We start from the raw sequence: 23,884 nt of genomic DNA, 5'->3' as shown, positions 1-23,884 counted from the left end.
AAATTAAAAAAATATAAACATTTAGACTTTTAAGATAACTTGCATATTCCCAATACTACATAAATAAATAAATAAATAAATAAATATATTTATTTATTTATGTCTATCTATTTTATCAATATCTATAGTTAGATTTGACATTAATTAATTATTAATGTAGTGTATATTTTATCTTTATATTACTCATATTAAGGATAATCAAGTTAAAACAATAATTTTGTAATTACACCTCTATTAAGTTACAATCTCCTTATAATAACAAAATTAGTTGGTTGGTTCCAACAGTATAACCATAGAGAGAGAGATTTTATTTTACATCAAAATTTTTATTTATCTTATGCTGTTATTGTGATTGTACAATATTGTCATATAATACATAGCACTAGAAATTTTTTAAACGCATAAGTTCATAATCATTATTAAAACTTAGGAAGAATGATATATATACTTTCATTCATTTTAAAAATAATTTTACCACTTTGATCCATTATAATTTTTTGAAATTCTTTTTATTATTGTTAAAAGAAAAATTTACCACCGCCGACAAGTAACAAAAAGATAAAAATTTTATTACAGTGTCGAATATAATTTGTAAATTTTTTTTTAATTACAGTTGAAGAGTAAATATTATATTTTTATATACAGATTGATTATTTGAGACACTATAGATAAAACTAGTTGATTTTCTTTTTTTTTTTTGGTGTATTTTAAAATTTATACTAATTGTCCCCTTCAATTTCTTTTTGCCATTGTTTTATTACCAAGTACCAAGAACGGAATAGAATAACTTAATATCATGTTTTTCTCACAGCATTATTTATTACAGACAAGCAATAAAAAAGGAAAATAAAACAAACACATACACACAATACACACGCAATATGCCAGGCCCCAGAGACTTAATCGAATGGTTTTCAAATAATCTTTTCAGACTGGCCACTCGAGTCACTAGTACTAGCAACATCAATTCCGGTAGAAAATAATGAGAAAAACTTATTAAGAATGCAACACTTGCTAGCCCAAGTGGCCCTGAGCTTTCAGGCTTTCCACTGCCTCACGAATAGTCTCTTCAACCGGAGTGAAATCCAGCCCCAGACTGATTAGCCTCTTCGCTGCATTCTCACAAGCTACCAGGCCAGGTTGAGTTTCCCCCTTGAACCTGCAGTGTGTAATCCAATTTGCAAGGGGAAACCGAAAAAAGAAAAAAGAAAAAGAAGAAGTGAACAGAATATCAAGAAACATAAAAACCAATAATTGAATAACTTGCACATATATATTTAGATGCCTCTTCTGTGGAGTCCTCCTCCAATATTGCGGAAGACTGCGTTCGTTAAAAGTCAGACAGAAAAACTTCCACCAATTCAGTCATCAGTAAGGTTAAACATCAATTCAAATGAGTAAACTAGTGATTGATTAATCTTACAAGTAACTTTAAACTGATGATTTTTTTTTGGGGCCTGTAGCAATTCTTTGCCAAAAGAAATTAAAGATCCATGTATTAACAAAATACAGATATCCTAGACACACACACACAAACCTGTGAATTGGATACTCAGGGAAGAGTTTGGAGACCTTTTCAGCAAATTCAGCAAACTGATAAATTCCGTTGGTACAGAGGTATCTACCAGAAGCAGCAGAAGTTTCAAAAAGCAACACTTGAGCCTTAGCCACATCTTTAACATGCACAGCTCCCAGCCAGTAATGCTCTTGAGTGTCTTTTGAACCCTGCAACAAACGCTGCAGCACAGCTCCGCTCGCGTTCACGTAAGGCTGCGGAAATGGCCCAAGAGATGTGGCTGGATGGATTGCCACCACATCCGTTCCATTCTTCTCTGCAAATTCCCATGCTGCTTTTTCTGCTAGTGTCTTTGACATTGAATACCATATCTAACATAGAATTTTTTTTTTTTTTTAGGGAAAAAAAAAGATATAGAAGTTAAATCTCTAAAAATCAGCATAACTCATATCAACATGGCATGGGCTCTCTCTAAATAAAGAGATCCAGGCTGACCGGGGGTGATACTAGGCTAGCTACTACAAAAAAACTTACTGTCTCGAAAATAGAATAATCTATTTCATATACGTGCCGTATATATTAATTCGTATTTCAATCTATAAAATAATTTTTTTTAATGATTTGATCCTTAAAATTTTAACAATTAGACATTTTATCCCTATATTTTATATAATTTCTTTAAAATCTTCCAATAAAAAGTGATCCGTACCCTTTGTCTTTTGACACAGATTAATTTAAAAAATTGTTGATCTGTCCAACAACCTAGTCTCTGATAATAATATTAAAGTCAAATCTAAACCTTATAAACTGTAACATATATATAGACACACACACATACCTTGTGAGACTTGCAAAAGTCAAGGTCGGTCCAAGAAGTTTCATCAATGACCTTGCCTTGAGGCCAATTGGGATTAGGCACAATGGAAGAAATGGAGCTGGTGAGCACCACACGCCTGACACCAAACTTCTTGGCAGCCTCTAAGACATTGAGGGTGCCTTGAACAGCAGGAATGAGCAGCTCCTTTTCGGGGTCCTTGGGATCATCCAGGGTGTTAGGAGAGGCAAGATGGAAGACCCCCTTGCAACCCTCGATGGCCCTGGAAATTGCTTCGTTGTCTAAGATATTGGCCTCGTAAACACGGACGTTGAGCTTGGTGGCGCCTGGGAGGCTGAACAAGTGGGATGCGTCAGTGCCGGGAAAGATGGCAGCGTGAATGTTGGTGTAGCCTTTTTCTAGAAGGGTTCGGACCACCCATGTTCCGATGAACCCGTTGGCTCCAGTCACGCAAACTACTTCCTTTTCTGGCCCGTTCATCCTTTTTCTCTTTAATTATGTGACGATTTTGTGAAGTGTGGAGTCTGAAGGTAAGGCTACACAATCATTTATAGAAGGCAATTTTATATTTTTTGAAAAAAACAAAAAACAAAAAGCACGATGCTGTTGGAATACACAAGAGAGTATTTGGACACTACTGGATATACACATTTTAATGATGAGAAATTTTTGGGTGCTACAGGTTTATTGCTATCTTTTTATTCACTTCTTTTCATCTAGGTATATTTAATTATTTCTATAATTATTTCAAAGAACAACTGAATTGAATGTAAAAATATATAACAATATTCTTAAAAAATTCACTTTTTTCCCCCAAAGAACAGGTAATTAAATACATTCATAGGTTAAATTAATCTTTTTAATCTTTATCTTTTCAGATTTGAATTTGCGTGGTCAGTCAACCAAACCCTTAGGGACCGGTATTTTTCTTTAGCAATACGTAGAGTCACATGACAATAATAAAAGATCCATTCCTATGCATACGAGCTTAGTCTATTATGTTAAGGAGGCACACTGTTGTTCGATAGTCAGCACAACGAGAGATCAATGAGGTTGTTGAACAGATTGATGACATGGAATTACGGCTCAGCCCAAGTGGTTCTGTGATCTGTAGCAGAGTAGTGGGATTGGTTAGCTTGATTTGCTGGGAATAGAAGCTTAGTTAACAAGTTAGTTAGATTACTGCATATAAAGCAAGCGAACTCTCTGCATATTCATACTGTGAAGTAAATCAATCGATTCATTTTCTTTCAAATCTCAATGATATTTTCTCTATTTAAATCTTAAAAAATGGATAGTAAAACATACAATTAAAGAAGGAGGTAAAAAGCGTTTATATTTCACCTGATTAGTTTCGGAATTTGAGTGGTCTCATCCCCACCGGCCATTGAATCATTGATATGATCACATGCATTGTGTTTAGAGGCACACAGGAGAGGTCCATTTAGCACAACGAGCGTGACAAACGTTTTGCTGCACTCGCAGCAGACACCTGTACGACCGATCGTGATGGGCGATTTCTGTTTTGCAACAACTTTCTGAAAAGTTAGGAATGATCGCCTTCAACTTTTTTGGCATCTTCTTTTCCCTGGCATAAATTATATGTGTTATGAACGATCACCTTTAACTTTTTCGTATCTTCTCTTCCTTGCCATAAGTTATATGTTTGGCCACAAATTGTCGATCGAGATTGCCCCTTATCGTTTGCATGCAGTTATTAGATAATTAACTTTCAATATACCTATTTTAAAGATGTTTAATATCTTCCAAATTTGAATCTCTAGTTTTTGCTATTGTCTTTTTGACCCTTCAACTACAAAAATGTTAGGTACTTCTAGTATATTATTTTCTCATCCATTAAATTCACATGCCTTTTCTCTTTCATTACTTGTTAAGCCAAACAATGATATAGTAGTAATTTTACTAGTTATAAAATTAATCATCTAATAAATGAGTGACACATGTAGTTTTGATAAAAATTAATATTCATACATTGAGATTCCTAATATTATTCTAAAACAAAAATATTAAAAAAAAAACAAAGAGACTATTAGCACCCCTCTAATAGGCTAATAAAACTCCACTTTCTCTACATTTACAATTTTAAACTTAAATCGGTTTATAACTCATTATCATTGTTTTTAATTTTCATTATATTCTAAGAAGAACAGAAGAGTTGTTGTAGATGAGATTTGCTTATACACCAAAACTAAAAAAGATTTTTAATTATTAAGAATAACATCAAAGGAGATATGAAAGAGTATTTATTTAAATTTAGATGAGAAGCTAAAAGAAAAAAAAAACAATAGAGTTAAAGAGTATAGCAAAGAAAAAGGGAGACACCATTAATAAAGTTCTTTCAAGAATTGTGTAATTATTGTTTCCAAAAAAAAAAGAATATGCGGTGTCAATGCACACCATTCACTTGAAGACAGAAGAAGATTTTTCAGCTCTTACCTTTGAGACAGATCTTCAACAGAGTTTTTCTTAAGGTGAACAAAACTACCATTAACATACTTCGTAGGGTTGAACATAATGTCATTTATATATGGATACCCTAATTTGAAGAGTGCTAGAAAGGTCATTTGCAAGAGGGGATACGAAGAGTTAGACCAATATAGAATTGTTTTGACCATTTCTCAAGATAGCATGTAAAAAGAGATTTGCATTTTTAATGAGGTTCAAGGAGAATACAAATGTACAAGGGCTATTGTAGAATAAAAATGGGTGCTCATAGAAAAGATATTACTTCATGAACATTTAAATGGGTTTATTTTGCAGTTGACATTTTGTAGTTGGATTATTGGGCTTGGATAAGATGACATTGGTGAACTCAACCCAAAATAACATCCAACCTCTGAAAACCTGACTAGATTAGTTGGGCCAGGTCAAAGATGTTAGATAACTTGGGTCTTTGCCCACCCTAACGGAGCATGGTGGAGCTTGCTAATAGCATATTTAACTTTTTAGTACATTCATAACCAACAAATAATAATCTAACATAGAAAACAATAATCTGACATAGAAATGATTTGGGCGCCATAATAGAAATGGTGTCTATTTATGATTAAACGAAGAACACCTAGAGGCTAGAGAGAGTGATAAATTTATCTAAAATTCTGAGAATTTATTAAAGGAGAAAAAGTACGTGATTTAAGCATAATTATTAGGGGTTGAAATCATAATCCTTGTTAACTGTTGGGATAAGCACAAGAGGAACCCTCTTCCTGGCAGCAAACCCATAAACCTCCTGAAGATCCACGTCACCGCGGCTAACTCCACGAGGCAATGCCCAGTCAAAATGATTTAGAAGTCGAGCCAGAGCCCATTGCACCGCATTCAATCCGAAATCATAGCCAGGGCAACCTCGTCTTCCTCCTCCAAATCGCATGAACCTGAAATCTTCATCCTTAAAATCTTTAATATCATCCTCCTGTTGAAACCTCTCAGGAATGAAGTCGTGGGGATTTTCAAACAACTTGGGATCTCTCCCAATTGCATGGTTGTTAATTAAAATCCTAGTTTTGGCCGGTATCTCATAGCCTTCAAGCGTGCATTTGTCGGAGGACTGTCTTGGAATCAAGAAGCTAACTGGGTGTAATCTCATTGACTCCTTAATCACAGCTTTCATGTAATCTCATTGACTCCTTTTTCATCACTCTTGGGTGCCTAGCCAGCTCTGTCATTATCCATTCTAGAGTTGCTGTCGAGGGGTCAACTCCCCCCACGAACATGTCCTGCGCGCATGCACCACATCATACATTAACGTATCATATATTACATGTTTTAATTTTCTCTCGAGATATTACTTGAATGGATTATGAAAACAAATGTACATCAATTAACTGGCCAATTCAAAAGCCGTAATGTAATTACCGAAACAATAGACTCAAGACTGTCGTCGGTGATGGGGACATCCAAATCATCTCTTTTTTGGACTCTGCGCAAAACCTCAATAAGATTTTCATTTCCGTGCAATAATAATGCGCTGGTATCCAGCAGCTGCTTCCTCTTCGAAGTCTTATCGAAAATCTCCTCAACAGAGTTCAACAAGTTCCGAGTACCCTTGATCACCCTAGGTGTGTACCCAGTGAGCCAGCCGGGCCAAACCCACTCTGAGAAAAAATCCCCATAATAAAACCCAGTCAGCAACTCTTCAACCTCTACAAAAACACTCGCCAGGTATCTACTCTTTTGCCCTTCTTCCTTCTCTTCGTTTTCCAAGAACCTAACCCCAAAAGCTGCAAGGCAAAAGAAATCAGTAGCGAAAGCGAAAATAAGATCGCTCATGTCTGTTTCTGACCCGCAGTTTCACGCGACTCATAAACCGGTTCACTTCCTCATCCAGGACTACTTTGAAAGAGTTGACTCGTTTTGGGCTGAGTAACTCGGTGACGCATAGCTTGCGAGCCTGGCGCCAGTAAGCGCCGTATGGGGAGAAGGTGACGGCCGCTGGTCCGACCGAGAGGTACTTGGCGCTGAGTAAGTTCGGGCGGCTGGCGAAGACCTGGTCGTGAGTTTTGAGAACTTGTTTGGCCAGCTCATTCGAGGAGACTACAACGGCGGGGACTCGGCCAAGTTGGACGTAAAATATGGGACCCAGTTTCTCTGCGAGTTCAGCGAAACTTTTATGTGGCTTGCGCTCTTTGTAGAAGAGGTGAAGGTGACCTATTATCGGAAGTTTGTTTGGAGGTGACGGCAGTGACGGTGAATTTGGCCGTGACCTTCGCCGATTATTAATCATGTAGAGGATTGCCGTTGAGGCAGTGAATGACAGAAACAGGATTTCGGGGCTAAAGTTGGCCATTAGTTCCTCGACTTAATTTCCTCTCGACACTCTGATGGTGGTTCTCTTAAGTGCAAGCAGCGATGAGGAATAGGCATGACCTTATAAAACAGCACTCTCGGATGAGCGAGGGTAATTTTGTACTTTTGTTATACATGTTACCAACCACTCCTCACGCACGCCATATCATTAAGCACTGAAACGCCCAAATGAGAGTAAAGTACCAAGCTTCTGCCTTTTCAAACAAAAACTTATTTGAGTGGAGATTTTACTTATAGAATTTTTATTAAAAAAAATTAACTTGTTTAATTGAAGTTAGAGCTTTTTAAAAAAATTATAAAATTATTTTAATAAATAATTTTTTTTAAAATTATATTATTTTAGGAGTAAAATAAAATTATGAAATAAATAAATAATATTTTATAAATTTTAACTTTCTAAAAAAATTCTATAAGCTGTACTTCTAAAAGGGTGGGACTCATATTCATCTTTACATCCATCTTTTAAAATAAATTTATTATTAAAAATTTAAAATCTCAAAATCACTTTTCACTAATCTCTTTCTCTCTCTATCTTACAATTGCATATTCTCTTTACTTTCACATTCTACAATGAAATGCAAGTTACGCAACCCAAGAGGGGGGTGAATTGAGATTTTAAAAATTATGCAATACAATTCGCACAACAAATCAATTTAACGCCTTAATAGAATAAAGAACAATAAATTCAAACAAGCATAATAATAAAAGAGTAAGGGAAGAGAAAAACAAACACGCAGATTTTTACGTGGTTCGGCAATCCCCGCCTACTTCCACGCCTCCAAGCCAACCTAGCTCGATGATTTCACTATCTATGCCTCCCAAGGCTTCAAGTTCTTACAATTGACTTTTAATGTGTCAATGAACCTTTATAACTAAGAGATTATTTCTCTAATCTCTTCACCCCAAGTGTTTCTCACACTTATACACTCACAATTTGATAAGAAATAAAAATTATAACAAAAACTCTCTTTAAGAGTGGATATGCAAATAATAGCTCAACAATGATTCAATCTATAATGATTTGCGTTTTGGAAGCTCAATATATGTTATATGATCTTATATTTGCTTGCATTAGTCCTTAAAATGAAGTTGAAGTTGAGTTTTTATAGTTAAAACCCGAAAACTAGCCATTATAGACAAATTCCCGCAACCAAGCGGTTAGCCGCATGATTTATCTAGCTAGTCACTTGTAACAGTGATATTATCGTTATTTTTGAGTTTTGCTACAGTAATACTGTTCACTAAAATTACACTTTAGTCTAAAACTTTTTATAATTATATTATGACCCAAAACGTCATAAAACTTTACAAATAGATCTAATTTCAGAATTTTCTAATAATTGATGCTTTCCAAAACTTTTTGAAATTATGATATGGCCCCAAATATATTATTATTTCTCAAAGAAGTCCTTTTCAAAATTTAACATAATATCTATATTCTTCAAAGTTCTCAAAACCTTTCACTTTAGTCCAAAATGTTCATAAATTATTATATGGCCCAAAACGTTTCAAATATTTGCAAAAAGGTCTAACTCCGAAATTCAAAATAATACTTATTAAAATCAAAGATTGCAAAACTTTCCATTTAAGTCCAAAATACTCAAAAACACAAAATACTTTATCTTATGAAAATGAAACCTTTTAGTTTATGAAAAGTAATTAATTAAATTAATCTCTTGAGCTTCTCAAATGCTAAATCATGCATCAATTAAATCATACCGGCTTTACAAGAATTTATCACATTAATTTGTCTGTTAAGCTCTAAACTTTATTCTTGATTTCGCCGTTGTCCGTTGAGTGTCTTGAGCTTGATTTCACTTGATTCACTTGCATAAATATTACCCTTCAAAAACTAGTGAAAATGTGAAATACAATATTTATTAAATAACTTAATACATATGTTTGTTATCATCAAAATTGCATTATGTGTAGCCCTTTAGGCTAACATACAAACTATAAATACTCAATTCATTCTATTTTTAATTAATTTTTTTGCTTTTTTTAGTATATCATGATCTATATTTTATACTTTTTATATGTGAGATTTTTTTTCTTGATATTCATTAGTTTTTGTACTTGGTAAAAATTAAATTAATTAATATTCATTAACTTTCATGGCTAATAAAAATCTATTGATGTTTATTTTTAGTTAGTGATACCAATTATCTATAGCTAAAAGAATATATTTGAATTAGTTTATGGGAATTTGTGAAATTGAGAAGAGAAAGAGAAGAAATGGTTAATTAAGTAATTCTTTAAAAAATTATTTAGATAGTAAAATTCTTAAATAAAAAGAGGGTGTAGAGAGGAAATTGGTAGATTCAAATAGCCACATCCTTTTAAACAATTCAAAATATGAGTTTTTCTTAGTACAAGTATAATGACTTAAACTCCAAAAGCTTTATTCAAAAAGTGACTAAACAAGGCTAGGAATTATGAAAATACCTTATGAAATTAAGCATTTATGCCATTAGATAAGCAATAGAAAACATGTTCTGAGACTTCATTTGGTATAACTTTTCAAACAAAACTTGCTTAAGTAGGGTTTTTATAAGTGGAGCTTTTATAAAAACATTTAGTTATTTAATTGTCAATAAGAGCTTTTATTAAAAATTAAAAATTATTTTAATAGAAAGTTTTCTAAAGTTATGTTATAAAATGAATGAAATATGATTGTCAAATAAGTAATTGTATTTTAGACATTTTAATATTTTAAAAAAGCTTTTCAATTTCTATTTTCAAGAATCCAAAATTTAAGGTTTTGTTAGTAAATGTAAAATAATTTATTTAATTGTTGAAAGTTTTATTCAAAAAATAACCAAACGACAATAAAAATTAAGAAAAAATAATAAGATTAAATAGGTACTTATAACTATTGGATCAGACATATAAAAATTAGAAAATATTTTTAAAATTAGCCAAACTAATTGCATCACTGTATTATTTTAACTAGACATATATGTCATTTTAGAAAAAGGGTGGACATATGTGCAAAGCTGGTGTTTAATTTAATACACTGTAAAATGTATGGCATGTCATTTAAGATAAAGTAATATAACATATGTGCAAATCTTACATGCACATCGTATGTATTGTGCATCTACGCTTCTCTTTTGACGTGGAAAAAATGAAAATGAAATTTTAGAGAACCAAAAGTTGAAAAGATAAAGTAATAGACTTCCTTTTTTTTTGGAGGGGGGGGGGGGGGGGGCTATACCTCGATGGTACCCATTCATAACGAGCAATACTATTTAAATTAAAAAAATTAAATAAAAACTAGAATTAAATATAGCACTACAGGAAAAAATTTAATTAATGCTATAATGTAATTTATTTTATCTTCCCTCCATCATCATTTCCTTTCGTATTTTTAACATTTTTTATTATAACATGAGATAAAAGGCATTTACATTTCACATTATTTTATACGTAGTTTCAGGCTTTTTGACTGGTCACCATCCATTGAAAAATCGTCATTAATATGGTCACATCAAATGCTGATTTATGGAGGCTTGCGTGAGAGTTTCAAGACAATGCAATTCACAAATGATGGTGACAAAAAAGAATGTTTATGACTATTTTCACAAAATGAAAGGCATAATAGATAGCATGGCAGTAGCAGGACCACCAATGAGTGACTATGATTTTATGATGAGTGTGTTAGAAGGAATTGGTTCAGAATTCAATCCTGTAGCAGTGTTGATCACAAGAAAATGACAAGATCTTGATATATCAGAATCACTCTTTAGGTTAATGATACATGAAGGAATGTTGGAATAACGAACTTTAGCTGAAGCTATGGAAGCATTTGCTACAAATTTTGCTCAGAAATGATCAAACAAGAAGAAAAGTTTAGGTGCATACAACTCAAAATTTGCTTTCAGTCAAGATGTATCAATATCTAAAAATCCTGGATACATGATGCAAGGAAATTTTAGAACCAATCAGCAAGGAGGAAATCATTACAGAGGAAAGAAAGGTGGAAGAGGAAATAATATGTATGGAGGAAGACCTTGGAATCAAGGTGGTAGAACTCAAATGCCTGGTAATTTTTCATCACAGCAATATCAACCTAGATGCCAAGTGTGTTTCACCATAGGACAAACTACTGATATCTGTAAGGATAGGTTCAATAAGGATTTTGTTCCAGCCATGAGGTATCTACATCAAAGCAATTATAATCAAGGGTTTAATCAAGGCTATAGTCAAAGAAATATGTCAGCTTAAATGGCAACGCCAGAAACTGTAATGGATGATGGCTGGTACCTAGACAGTAGAGCAACTCATCATCTTACCAATGACCTCAACAATCTTAGTGTCAATGAACCTTATGAATTAATGAAAAACTTATAATTAGTAATGGATATGGCCTTAATATTTCTCATATATGAAGTATTCATTTAGCAATTGGAAATCACAAATTATTGCTAAAAAATCTTCTGTTTGCGCCACACATTACCAAAAATCTTTTAGGTATTTCTAAGCTAACATCTGATAATTCCTTGATCATTGAATTTTGTGGAAATACTTGCTTTCTCAAGGACAACAAAAAGAGGACAATTTTGCTGGAGAATGTGGCTATGAAAGGTCTGTATAAGCTAAAACTTGAGCTTGGAAGTAAAACTCATCAAGCGTTATTTTCAACTGTAAATAAAAAGTCATGTTCTGTTCCTATGTCTATGATGTCACATTGTTTAGATGATTTGCAACCTTATTATAGTTCAGATACTCAAGCTAAAATTGTCCAACATCATTCTCGAAATTGTCTGTTGTCTCATTCCAGTTCAGTTTTCAGTACTTTAATAAATGTTTTACATAGGCTACTTGGTCATCCTAGTTCAAAAGTCCTGAAACATGTACTCTCCAGTTGTAAACATTTGCAGTTAAGCTATAAAACTCATTCTTGATTTTTGTGATGCTTGTCAATATGGGAAAGTTTATAAACTACATTTTGGAGTAACAGAAATCAAAACAACCTCTCCTTTAGAACTCATACATACTGACTTATGGGGTCCAGCACCCATCACCTCTCTAAATGATTATAAATACTATATTAGTTTTATTGATGATTATAGTAGATAAACCTGGGTTTATCCTTTGAAAACCAAGTCTTAAGCCTTATCTGTCTTTATCATTTTTAGAACTCACATTGAAAAACAATTTGACACAACCATTAAAATCCTACAGTCAGATTGGGGGGGTGAATTCAGATCATTTGTGCCTTATCTTAAAAAACATGAAATTTTATTCAGGCATCCTTGTCCTCACACACATCACCAGAATGGGACAGTAGAGAGAAAATATAGACACCTTGTTGAGATGGGTTTAACTCTTCTTGCACAAGCCAAATTACCTTTAAGTTTCTGGTGGGAAGCATTCTCAACATCAACCTTTCTTATTAATCAATTACCAACTTCTGTTCTAACCTCAAATAAATCTCCCTATGAAATTCTTTTCAAACACAAGCCTGACTATGCTTTTCTGAAATGTCTTGGCTGTTCATGTTTTCCATATATGAGATTCTATAACAAACACAAATTAAATTTTCATACTACAAAGTATTTGTTTATTGGTTACAGTACAAACCACAAATGTTACAGTACAGTACAGTCTCCCAAGCTTTTTTAGATCCCAAATGGAAGGCAGCCATGCAAGCTGAGTATGATGCACTTATGGAAAAAAACAATAACTTGGGTTCTTGTACCAGCCTCTCAAGCTACTAAAGTTTTTGGTTGTAAATGGGTGTTTCGCATTAAGTATAATGCAAATGGTCCTGTTTCTAAGAATAAAGCCCGATTGGTTGCAAAAGGGTTTCATCAAACACCTAGTATTGACTACTTTGAGACTTTTAGTCCAGTGGTTAAGCAATCTATTGTGCGAATTGTACTTAGTCTTGCTGTGATGAAGGGCTGGAAAATAAGACATCGATAATGCTTTCCTTAATGGAGAGCTTAATGAAGATGTCTACATGTTCCAACATGAAGGTTTTATTCAGTCTCCATCTGGTCATGTTTGTAAGCTGCTTAAGGCTCTTTATGGTCTGAAACAAGCTCCCATAGCCTAATTTGACGGGTTAAGGAAAGCACTGTTGCAGTGGGGGTTTCAGAACTTAAGAGTAGATTCATCTTTGTTCTTTAAACATGAACTTGGAGGTATTGTGGTTGTATTAATATATGTAGATGATATTTTAATTACTGAAGATAACAATGCAGTGATTGAAACATTCATCAAATATCTTGGAAATACTTTTGCTTTAAAAGATCTTGGTGATTTCAATTACTTTTTTTGGTATTGAAGTTACTCATGGTGCAGAGGGTAGCTTAGATCTCTCACAGGCCAAATATGTAAGAGATTTGCTCACAAAAACTGGCATGAAAAATTGCAGAGAAAGTGATACTCCAATGAGTACAGGACAGAAACTAACAAGAGCTGTAAATAAAGATAACTTGATTGTTAATGCTACTAAATACAAAAGAATAATAGATGCATTGCAATATTTGGTACTTATAAGACCAAAACTTGCTTTCTCAATAAATAAGTTAAGTCAATTTCTTACTGCACCTACTGAAAAACATTGGATTGTTTGTAAAAGAATTAAAAGATACTTGAAGGCAACTTAAGATTATGACTTGTTTGAAAAATTGTATAGCCTTTCTTAGCAACTTTTGTGTTGAAAGTTGTTTAAGGCATGTGTCACTGTGCAACATACTCATTCAAAACCAGCAAACAATAATCTGACAAAGCAGTGATTTGGGCGCCATAATGGAAATGATGTCTATTTATGATTATATGAAGAACACCTAGAGAGAGTGACGTAAGAGTCTTTCCTCATAATTTTATTTAGGAAAATGATAAACAAACTCAATGAAGACAAAGGGACAACAGAAACGCAAGTTTGAATTGCCGTTTCACTCGTTTCAAGCGTTGATTTTTGCTTATTTTAATATTGCATGGACCCCACAAGAAAAAAAAATGAGTTTGCTTCGTTTTACTCCCCCTCCCTTTTACACAGACTCTCTAATCCCTAACCACTCATTTTACTCCCCCTCCATTGAGTTTGCTTCATTACCAGACATGAGTTTGCTTCGTTTTACTCCTCCTTTTACACACACTCCCCTCCATTGAGCAGGCTTCATTCGTTACCAGCCTTTTTTTCTTTTTCTCGCCCAGCCCAGATCTACTACGACGTCGCTGTTTTGGAGACGTGTAGTTGTTGCTTGCTGCATCCGTAAGAATTTCTTTTTAATTTTTTAATTTTTTTATGTCATGGATGATGAAATTTTGAGATTGACAGTGTTAGCATTTCTTCCGTAAGCCTTTTTTTTTTTAAATTTTATAATTATAACTTTTTTTCTTGCACGATCGGACAAAGATGATAAGAAAAAGATAAATAATTGAAAATATTGTATTAAAAAAATTGGAAACATGGGTGAGTTGTTGTTGGTGGTGTTGGATTTGATTTTGTTTGCGTGTGTGAATGTGTACCGTAGCTCACATGGTACGGCCTTGTGTTCATTTAATTCGTTGCTTCAATGCTTCTTCTTCTTCTTCAGAGACACTGAATGTCATAGCCTCAGCTTCTGGTTTTCATTCTCACTCGTCTTCATAGATACTAACAGGGCATTTATTACTGCTCACTGCTATGTTTTTGAGTCTCGACTATGTGAAAATTCATTTATTTGGTTATTATTGATCGTTGAGTTCCGACTTTGGATCTATGCACTTGGGTTTTCAAAAGGGTAACCAGATTTGCTTTTAAGTTGTTTCATTTTTTTGTTTTTAACTCAGATTGGAATTTGTTTGCTGGATATTGATGGTTTAGTTTGACAACCAAGATGTTGTAGTTGCCAGTGGATTAAGAGGATTTGTTTGCTGGATATTAATTTTCTCGTTTTTTTTTGTCTGAATTTGTTTGCTGGATATTCATTTTCTCGTTTTTTTGTCTGAATTTGTTTGCTGGATATGTTTGCTGGATATTCATTTTCTTGTTTTCTTTTGGTGCAAGTTGCTGTGATCTGTCTCACTTACAGTTGCAGAAATTAGTTTCTTGATTGATGCTGGCCTTCGTGCTTTGCTGTGAGGCTCCCATTCTTTTTCAGAAGGTTAAAATGTTACTCTTTTTTCCCTCTTGATTTTGAAATTTTCTCTTATTGTTAGCAGTTGAAATTCTTAGCATAAAAGTCTAGAATATTGATCTAAATTTTTCCAATATAGAATTCAAATGCCTACTCAAAGTTGTTATGTTGTTTTCAAAGGACGAAAGCCGGGAATATACAATTCTTGGCCTGAATGTTAGATGCAAGTAAATGGATTCAGAGGGAATTCTTATAAATCTTATACATCTTTGTTGGATGCCGAAATAGCCTACAATGATTACATAAAAAGGCATGAAAAATTGTCAGAGACATCTAATATGTTAGAAACTACAAAATTTCTTGTGGAAACACTCGAAAAGAGGGTGCAAACTGAAGTGCCTACATGTGACAAAACTGTGCAAACTGATAACACAAGAAATGATTGTATTATTCTACCTATATTATCCATTGTATGTTGTATTTTAGGGATAGTCATTGCTATATGTATTTTGCATAAATGAAATTGTATCCCGTGTAATGTATAAATTTAAATATTTTTAATTAAATGATTGTTGTGTATGAATTGTTCCCACAGTTTCAAATTTCCTAAGTTTTTCCTCATTTGCTTGAATTGATGCTTCATGCAAAATATATAGTGTGACTTTTTTTCTTTTTGACTTAATCAAATTAATTACCTTGGCTTAAAGGAAAGCGCGCGGATGAAACCTATCTAGGCTAGCAAATCTTTTAATCTCTTTAAATTATCTAATAAAACAACGAGGCCACAACTATAGCAAAATTAAATAGAACAAAAGATGAAGAAAGATAAGAAACTGTATGAATTGAAAAGATTATTACCTAATTAACCTAACCTTTAAAGAGCTTATATATTGCCATGCAAACATATATACGGTTGAACTTTGCCAATTGGCATATATGCATGAACCATGTACTAACAATCAATTCAAAATTATTAAGTAAGGTATATATTAAAATAGATAGTGGTAAGAGCATATACATACCTCCACGCTCCCTCTTTTAATCTGGTAAATGCATGCAAGTGATGATCAATTATCAGTAGGTAAAATTTCATCATCACAATCACATGCAACTATAGTATTATTAAGAGGAAAAATTATTACCTTAAATAATTCTAACATAATTTCAAAAATTAAAAGTTTAATTTAACACAACATTATTTCATCACTACAATTTCAAAGATTTAATGTCAAATCTAACATAATTTTAAAAATTTAAAGTTCAATTTAACACAACATTATTTCATCACTACAATTTAGAGCCAAAATACAAATCAAGTATCATCATTGTTATCTTCATTACACTGCTGCTGCTGTAGTAACTGTTGGAAATTCTCACTTTGAGATCCTTGATAAGTCATCGAAGGAGAAGAATAATGCAACTGCGAAGTATACGGTGGGACTGGTTGCTATAATACATAAAAATAAATATCATATTACATTACAGAAATATTAAAATATATGTATTCATTAACGATTTGTAAACAACAACTTACTGTATGTCAATTATAAGGAAATGGCTGATAAATGTTGCTTCCACCGAATTGGGATTGGTACATAGGTACCTAATCAAATAATAAAATATATGTAAAATTCATATGCGCAATCTTAAAACTAAAATTTAAATAATTTAATTCTTACATTATAATAGCCCATAGTGCCGCATTGGTTGAGATTTCCGTATATAGTACTTCCTTCTTGTAGCGTCTACATATGTGCAATCTTATACTTAATAACATATCCTCGAAATAAAAGAAAATTTTAAACGCATCAATTCACAAAATTTACCGTGGCTATGTTACTCCCTTGTGTGGAGATTTCATTAGGCACATGATAAGATGATGGGGCAGTTTGTTGTAAATCCTACAAGATTATTAAAGACAATTAAACTAAGACCAAATTAATTAGAAAATAGATATTTATTTTTAATCATACCTTATTTTTTTGTGCGGACTTGTTCTTTTGAACGAATTTCTTTCGAATCGAAAATTCTTTCCTCAGGCTAGGTTGACGGCCTTTACGACGTGTCACTACTGGATCATTTAGTGCAAGTTGAACATTGTTGTTGCCACAACTTACTTCGCCAATAACAGTTCTTTCCACACTCTCACTGTTAATTTGTTTGTTGCTACTACAACTTGCTCCACTAGTATTAGTTTTTCCCACACTTTTACAACGAATTTGCTTGGGCAGATCCTTCATTACTTTCTCAATCCAATCCAACACCGTTTTATAGCTATTTTCATCATCAGAGGCTACGTCTGCAACCTCACTGAAAGCGTTACACATTTTTTCATATCTTTCTTGCTGGATGGTCAAATTCTGCACATCATAACAAACTTTCAGCTTACTATAACATCTCCTCACATCTTTTCTCCACCTTGATAAAATGTATCTTTCTGGAAGTAATTCAACTGAGTTACGTATCAGCACTGCAAGGGCATGTCTGCAAAGAATCCCCCTAAACTGGAATTTTGAACATATACAAGTAACTTCACACTCAGCTTCTTCAAAAACAACCTCAAAGAAGCCTCTCCGACCTTGCCCAAATGATTCAATTATTTGATATATTGATCCCACAGAATCCGAGATATCACAATATATTAGAGCAGTCAATTCTTCTTGAAATTCTTTAAACTTGGAAATGGTGTACACTTCTTCAACTTGCCTCTCCATCTCATATCTTGACACGCATGGTGTCATTTTACTGAAACACTTGGCATCTGCTTGCCATTCTAATTCAGCTTTCCTCGTCAATGCATTTTCATATTGCTTTACAAACTGTTTCAGATTTGTTTTTGAGTTAACAAATCCATCAAAAAATGCATTCATACTTTCACTTCGCTGAGTTGTTGACATTCCTGCCCAAAAATAGCCTTTTAAATAGCATGGGACCCAACGATGCCTCTCCTCGTACAAACCATTTAACCAATCATTATCCCACAAATTATATTCTGTAATCATGCAATGCCAAGCTTCCTCAAACGCATCAGAACTCAATGAATCATATACAGCAGAGAGCAGGGAAGATATAATACATTCACGTTCTTTGAAAGCCTCTAACTTCTCAGGCACCTTCTTCATTATGTGCCATAAACACCATCGGTGCCTAGTAGTAGGAAAAACATTTTCAATTGTCTTTTGCATTGCCCTGTCTTGATCTGTAATAATACCAAGGGGAGGAGAATCAGACATGCATGATAGCCACGCCTCAAATAACCACGTAAATGTCTCCGTATCCTCGCGTGAAATCAATCCGCATCCCAACAAAATAGACTGTCCATGGTGATTAACTCCAACAAAGGGCGCAAATGGCATGTCATACTTGTTGGTCAGATATGTAGTGTCAAATGTGATGACATCTCCAAAATATTTGTAAGCTGCCCTACTCCACGAATCTGCCGAAAACACATTCTTTAATCGATCCTCTTCATCCAAATCAATGGTAAAAAAAAATTCATTACATTCTGCTTGTTTTTTCTGGAAGTACTTTAAAAGTGCCATAGCATCTCCTTCCTCAAGTTGTAATCGCCTTGTTTTGTCAACAAAATTTCTACAATCTTTTTCCAAGAATGGCACATTTTCATATCCACTAGCTCCAACAACAATAGAATTGAAATTTTGGTCTATTCTAATTCCTGCACAATCATTCATTTCAATTCGCTTTTTAGCGCTTGTACTAATTCTGCGATTGCATGGGAAATACCTAGCTTTATCTGGACTCAATCCATGGTTGTGTTGAAGATTTAAAGTTCGAAGAACCCATTTTCCATCTTCATTTAAACAACCTTCAATTTTTGCATCACAACCATTTTTCACATTCGGTTTCGGCTTCAATGCATTAGCAGATTTACTTTCTGACTTGCCGCTACGCCCACATGCAAATGTCGCATATTTTACAATTCCATCGGTCCCCTTCTTAGTACTTCGAACCTTCACAGGAAACCTTTCTTGTTTACCATAAGCTTTGTAAAATGCAAACATTTCTTCATGATTATCAAATAACATTCCAAGAGCTGGCTCACATTTGTTCGGTTCCACAATTTCATTTACATCGTTAGCTCTTGTTTCTTGCAATTCTTCAAATGCATGCTCATTTTCCAAATACTCCATTTCTACAAAATAATTAACATTTGTATTAAGAAACTTATATAACATTTTGTCCAGTAACGAAAATTCCTAACAATTTAAATAAATAAAACACATCCACAAATTTTTATAATTTATTCCATTATCTCCAACAATTTAAATTATAAAATCCTAACAACTTAAATATATAAAACACATCCGGAAATTGTTATAATTTATTCCATTATCTCCAGCAATTTAAATTATAAAATCCTAACAACTTAAGTATATAAAACACATTCAGAAATTGTTATAATTTATTTCATTATTTTCAGCAATTTAAATTTTAAAAAATCCTAACATATATAAAACACATTTAGAAATTGTTATAATTTATTGTATTATTTCCAGTCATTTAAATTAAGAAAAATCCTAACATATATAAAACACATTCAAATATTATTATAATTTATTTCATTATTTCCAACCATTTAAATTTAAAAAATCCTAACATATATAAAACACATTAAAAAATTATTATAATCTATTCCATTATTTCCAACCATTTAAATTAAAAAAATCATAACAATTCATAACAATTTAAATATATAAAAAATAAAAATCTACGAATTTTTACAATTTAAATTAAATATTCTAACTATTTAAACATCTCTCACCTCTATTTGTAGACCTATATCTAATTTATTCCTTCTAATAATTGAGATGCACAGACAAAATTTGTGAGATGCTGAGACAAAATTTGTGAGATGCTGAGACTAAAACTCGTTTAAATTTTACCTTCCTGAACACAAAGAACTCTCGTACTCAAATGGAAAAAATTCACGTACTCAAATGAGAGAAATAGAGAGAAATAGAGAGAAACTATATAACTAAAAAGTAATTTCCCTTTCATTTATTTTCGTTACTTTTCTTTTTTTTTTAAATTATTTTATTCTTTAAATTCAAAAAGTAACAGACAAAGGGACAAAACTGCTTCATTCACGTGCCCATTTTTTGTTTCCATTAGGGATAATTTTGTCCTGCACCCAACTGTTTCAACATATTTCACCACACACCCATATGTTTCGAAAATACTCACTCCACACCCAATTCCGTTAATTTGACCGTTTATTCTAACGGTCAAAGGGCAAATTTGGAAATTCATATCCTAAATATTATTTGATGATGATAAATTAAATTTATTTGATAATTTAATTGATGAAATTATTATTAATTACCTTTAAATAAATTTTTTTAATGTAAACATTAATTATTAAATTAATATTTTATCTCATTTTATTTTTCTCTAATTCAAGATAAGGGGTATTTTGGACATTTACTTAAATTTCAAATAGCTCCGTTAAACATAACGGTCAAATTAACGGAATTGGGTGTGGAGTGAGTATTTTCGAAACATATGGGTGTGTGGCGAAAAATGTTGAAACAGTTGGGGGCAGGACAAAATTAACCCTTTCCATTAATCCCACATGACAATTTTTTTCTGTCGTCCCTTTGACTTCATTTCGTTCAAATAGCAGAACTCTTTTATTTAAGATTCTGAACATTTATTAGAGGAGAAGAAATACGTGATTTAAGCATAATTATTAGGACTTGAAATCATAACCCTTGTTAACTGTTGGGACAAGCACAAGAGGAACCCTCTTCCTGGCAGCAAGGCCAAAAACCTCCTGAAGATCCACGTCGCCGGGGCCGACTCCACGAGGCAATGCCCAGTCAAAATGATATAGAAGTCTAGCCACAGCCCACTGCACAGTAATCGAACCCAAACCATAGCCTGGGCAACCTCGTCTTCCTCCCCCAAATGGCATAAACCTGAAATCTTTATCCTTAAAATCTTTAATATCTTCCTCCTGTTGAAACCTCTCAGGAATGAAGTCGTGGGGGTTTGTAAACAACTTGGGATCTCTTCCAATTGCGTGGTTGTTGACAAAAATCCTAGTTTTGGCCGGTATCTCGTAGCCTTCAAGCGTGCATTTATCGGAGGACTCTCTTGGAATCAATAAGTTAACTGGGTGTAATCTCATTGACTCCTTAATCACAGCTTTCATGTATTTGAGTTGATGGATGTGGTTTTCCTCAACTTTCCCACTCCCAGATGCAGTAACTACGCTTCGAACTTCTTCCTGTGCCTTCTTCATCACTCTTGGGTGCCTAGCCAGATCTGTCATTATCCATTCTAGTGTTGCTGTCGACGGGTCGACTCCCGCCACGAACATGTCCTGCGCGAATGCACCAGTAGTATCACATCATACATTGACATACGTTTACATGTTTGATTTCTTGTAAGAAATTAATTTAAATTAATCAAGAAAAGCTGTAATTACCGAAACAATAGCCATAAGATTGTCGTCAGTGAGGGGCACATCCAAATCGTCGCTTTTTTGGACTCTACGCAAAACATCAATAAAATCTTCATTACCGTGCAATAAGAATGCGCCGGTACCCAGCGGCTGCTTCCTCTTGGAAGTCTTATCGAAAATCTCATCAACAGCATTCAACAAGTTCCGAGAACCCTTGATCACCCTAGGTGTGTACCCAGTGAGCCAGCCGGGCCAAACCCACTCCGAGAAAAAATCCCCATAATAAAACCCTGTCAGCAACTCTTCAACCTCTATGAAAACACTCGCCAAGTATTTACTCTTTTGCCCTTCGTCTTCATCTTCCATGAACCTCACCCCAAATGCTGCAAGGCAAAAGAAATCAGTACAGAAGGCGAAAATAAGATCACTCATGTCTGTTTCTAACCCACAGCGGGCTTTCACGCGGCTCATAAACCGGTTCACTTCCTCATCTAGGACGACTTTGAAAGAGTTGACTCGTTTTGGGCTGAGTAACTCGGTGACGCAGATCTTGCGAGCTTGGCGCCAGTAAGGGCCGTTGGGGGAGAAGGTGACGTCAGCGGGGCCGACGGAGACGTGCTTGGCGCTGAGGATGCTTGGGCGGCTGGCGAAGACCTGGTCGTGAGTTTTGAGAACTTGTTTGGCCAGCTCTTTAGAGGAGACTACAACGGCGGGGACTCGGCCGAGCTGGATGTAAAATATGGGACCCAGCTTCTCTGCGAGTTTAGCGAAACTTTTATGTGGCTTGCGCTCTTTGTAGAAGAGATGAAGGTGACCTATTATCGGAAGTTTGTTTGGTGGTGACGGCAGTGACGGTGAATTTGGCAGTGACCTTCGCCGATTATTAATCATGTAGAGGATTGCCGTCGAGACAACGAATGACAGAAAGAGGATTTCGGGGCTAAAGTTGGCCATTAGTCCCTCAACTTAATTTCCTCTCTACTCGCTGTCGGTGGTTCTCTTTAAGTGCAAGCAGTGATGAGGAATAGGCATGACTTTATAAAACAGAACCCTCTCAGATGAGCGAGGGTAATTTTGTACTTTCGTTATACATGTTACCAACCACTCCTCACGCACGTCATGTCTTTAAGCACTGAAACGCCCAAACTAAGTACCAAGCTTCTGCCTTTTCAAACAAAACTTATTTGAGTGAAGATTTTACTTATAGAATTTTTATTAAAAAAATTAACTAGTTTAATTGTAGTTAGAACTTTTTTAAAAAAAATTATAAAATTATCTTAATAAATAATTTTAAAAAAAATTATATTATTCTAAGACTAAAACAAAATTATGAAATAAATAAATAATATTTTAAAAAATTTAACGTTTTAAAAAAAATTCTATAACCGGTACTTCTAAAGGGGTGGGACTCATATTCCTCTTTACACCCATTTTAAAAAATAAATTTATTACTAAAAATTTAAAATTTCAAAATCACCCTTCGTTAATCACTTTCTTTTTTTTAATCTTAAAATTGCATATTCTCTCTACTTTCACATTCTATAAACTAAAGGCATGTTTGTGATTACTTTTGGGAAACTTAAAAGTGATTTTAAAAATCTAAAAGTTAATTTAAACGTTTTAGTAAAAAAAAATCAAAATTACTTTCGTCAAAATCAACCCCTCTTACAGCTAATTTTAAAAAGTAGGAAAAGAGCAGTTTTTAGATTCTTATTTTGAGAATCAATTCTATCCTTTAATACAATTTCATAAATATCCTTAAAATTATTAGATAAACCTAAAATTATCTTTATTCAAATTAGAAACAAAATTAATATTTTAATAATTTTTTATTATAATTCATCAATATAAATTTATTAATATCAATTTGTTGGTTGAATTATTATTAAATTTATTTTACTATATTATAAATTTAATTATCAATTGTTTCAAGATAAAAAAATAAAATCAATATATTATAAATTTTATTTTTAGTAAAAATTATTATAATACACAATTAAAAATATTATATGTACATGTTTTTATATGTATAAGTAAATTTTATCCTGCATTATGTATATTTTAGTCATTTGTTTTCTGTCAGCAGTTTGATAATAAAATTTACCAAACGTTCATAACTGTTTTCAAAACTCACAGTACTTGTGAAAACAAAATTTACCAAATATTTAACTGATTCTTTTCACAACTAATTATTTTTACAGCAC

At 33.4% G+C, this 23,884-nt stretch overlaps 3 protein-coding genes and 1 pseudogene across 4 annotated transcripts; all 4 read right to left on the bottom strand.

The window, feature by feature from the left end:
- Window positions 1–779: 779 nt before the first annotated feature.
- Window positions 780–2,888, bottom strand: LOC102627726 (cinnamoyl-CoA reductase 1). Its single transcript, XM_006470715.4, has 3 exons — window positions 2,355–2,888; window positions 1,538–1,887; window positions 780–1,159 (listed from the first exon to the last, which is right to left on the bottom strand). Exons 1-3 carry the CDS (start codon window positions 2,829–2,831, stop codon window positions 1,015–1,017), a joined length of 972 nt encoding a protein of 323 aa, XP_006470778.2. The 5' UTR covers window positions 2,832–2,888; the 3' UTR covers window positions 780–1,014.
- A 2,495-nt stretch (window positions 2,889–5,383) lies between these two features.
- On the bottom strand, window positions 5,384–22,703 carry LOC102628398 (tryptamine 5-hydroxylase-like). 2 transcript variants are annotated; one of them, XR_008055284.1, is made up of 4 exons: window positions 21,705–22,703; window positions 20,912–21,599; window positions 13,979–14,021; window positions 5,384–5,433 (listed from the first exon to the last, which is right to left on the bottom strand). XR_008055284.1 is itself a non-coding variant. In XM_006470718.4 (2 exons), the coding sequence occupies exons 1-2, from the start codon at window positions 22,632–22,634 to the stop codon at window positions 20,964–20,966; spliced, it is 1,566 nt and encodes a 521-aa protein (XP_006470781.2). In that variant the 5' UTR covers window positions 22,635–22,703; the 3' UTR covers window positions 20,812–20,963. The 2 variants fall into 2 exon arrangements, 1 of the variants encoding a protein (XP_006470781.2); XM_006470718.4 differs by lacking the exons at window positions 5,384–5,433; window positions 13,979–14,021 and having other exon boundaries at window positions 20,812–21,599.
- LOC127902727 (tryptamine 5-hydroxylase-like) lies at window positions 5,518–7,158 on the bottom strand (annotated as a pseudogene).
- LOC107176650 (protein FAR1-RELATED SEQUENCE 5-like) lies at window positions 16,566–19,404 on the bottom strand. The gene is made up of 3 exons (XM_052442635.1): window positions 17,227–19,404; window positions 17,080–17,154; window positions 16,566–16,700 (listed from the first exon to the last, which is right to left on the bottom strand). Exons 1-3 carry the CDS (start codon window positions 19,402–19,404, stop codon window positions 16,566–16,568), a joined length of 2,388 nt encoding a protein of 795 aa, XP_052298595.1.
- Window positions 22,704–23,884: the final 1,181 nt, after the last annotated feature.

Source organism: Citrus sinensis, chromosome 5 (genome assembly GCF_022201045.2).
Source record: "Citrus sinensis cultivar Valencia sweet orange chromosome 5, DVS_A1.0, whole genome shotgun sequence".
Lineage (NCBI taxonomy): Eukaryota > Viridiplantae > Streptophyta > Magnoliopsida > Sapindales > Rutaceae > Citrus > Citrus sinensis.
This window is presented reverse-complemented; position numbering and strand designations above follow the sequence as displayed.

Bases quoted from the DNA above. Each gene is read 5' to 3' on its own strand.
- LOC102627726 (XM_006470715.4), bottom strand. From the start codon at position 2,831: ATGAACGGGCCAGAAAAGGAAGTAGTTTGCGTGACTGGAGCCAACGGG. The intron at 1,888-2,354 runs GTATGTGTGTGT...ATTCTATGTTAG, and splicing joins ACTTTTGCAAGTCTCACAAG to ATATGGTATTCAATGTCAAA. The intron at 1,160-1,537 runs GTTTGTGTGTGT...TACACACTGCAG, and splicing joins CCTGAGTATCCAATTCACAG to GTTCAAGGGGGAAACTCAAC.
- LOC107176650 (XM_052442635.1), bottom strand. From the start codon at position 19,404: ATGGAGTATTTGGAAAATGAGCATGCATTTGAAGAATTGCAAGAAACA. The intron at 17,155-17,226 runs GTATGATTAAAA...ATAATCTTGTAG, and splicing joins AGTCCGCACAAAAAAATAAG to GATTTACAACAAACTGCCCC. The intron at 16,701-17,079 runs GTAAATTTTGTG...TATGTATTATAG, and splicing joins AAGGGAGTAACATAGCCACG to CAACCAGTCCCACCGTATAC.
- LOC102628398 (XM_006470718.4), bottom strand. From the start codon at position 22,634: ATGGCCAACTTTAGCCCCGAAATCCTCTTTCTGTCATTCGTTGTCTCG. The intron at 21,600-21,704 runs GTAATTACAGCT...GCATTCGCGCAG, and splicing joins ATCTTATGGCTATTGTTTCG to GACATGTTCGTGGCGGGAGT.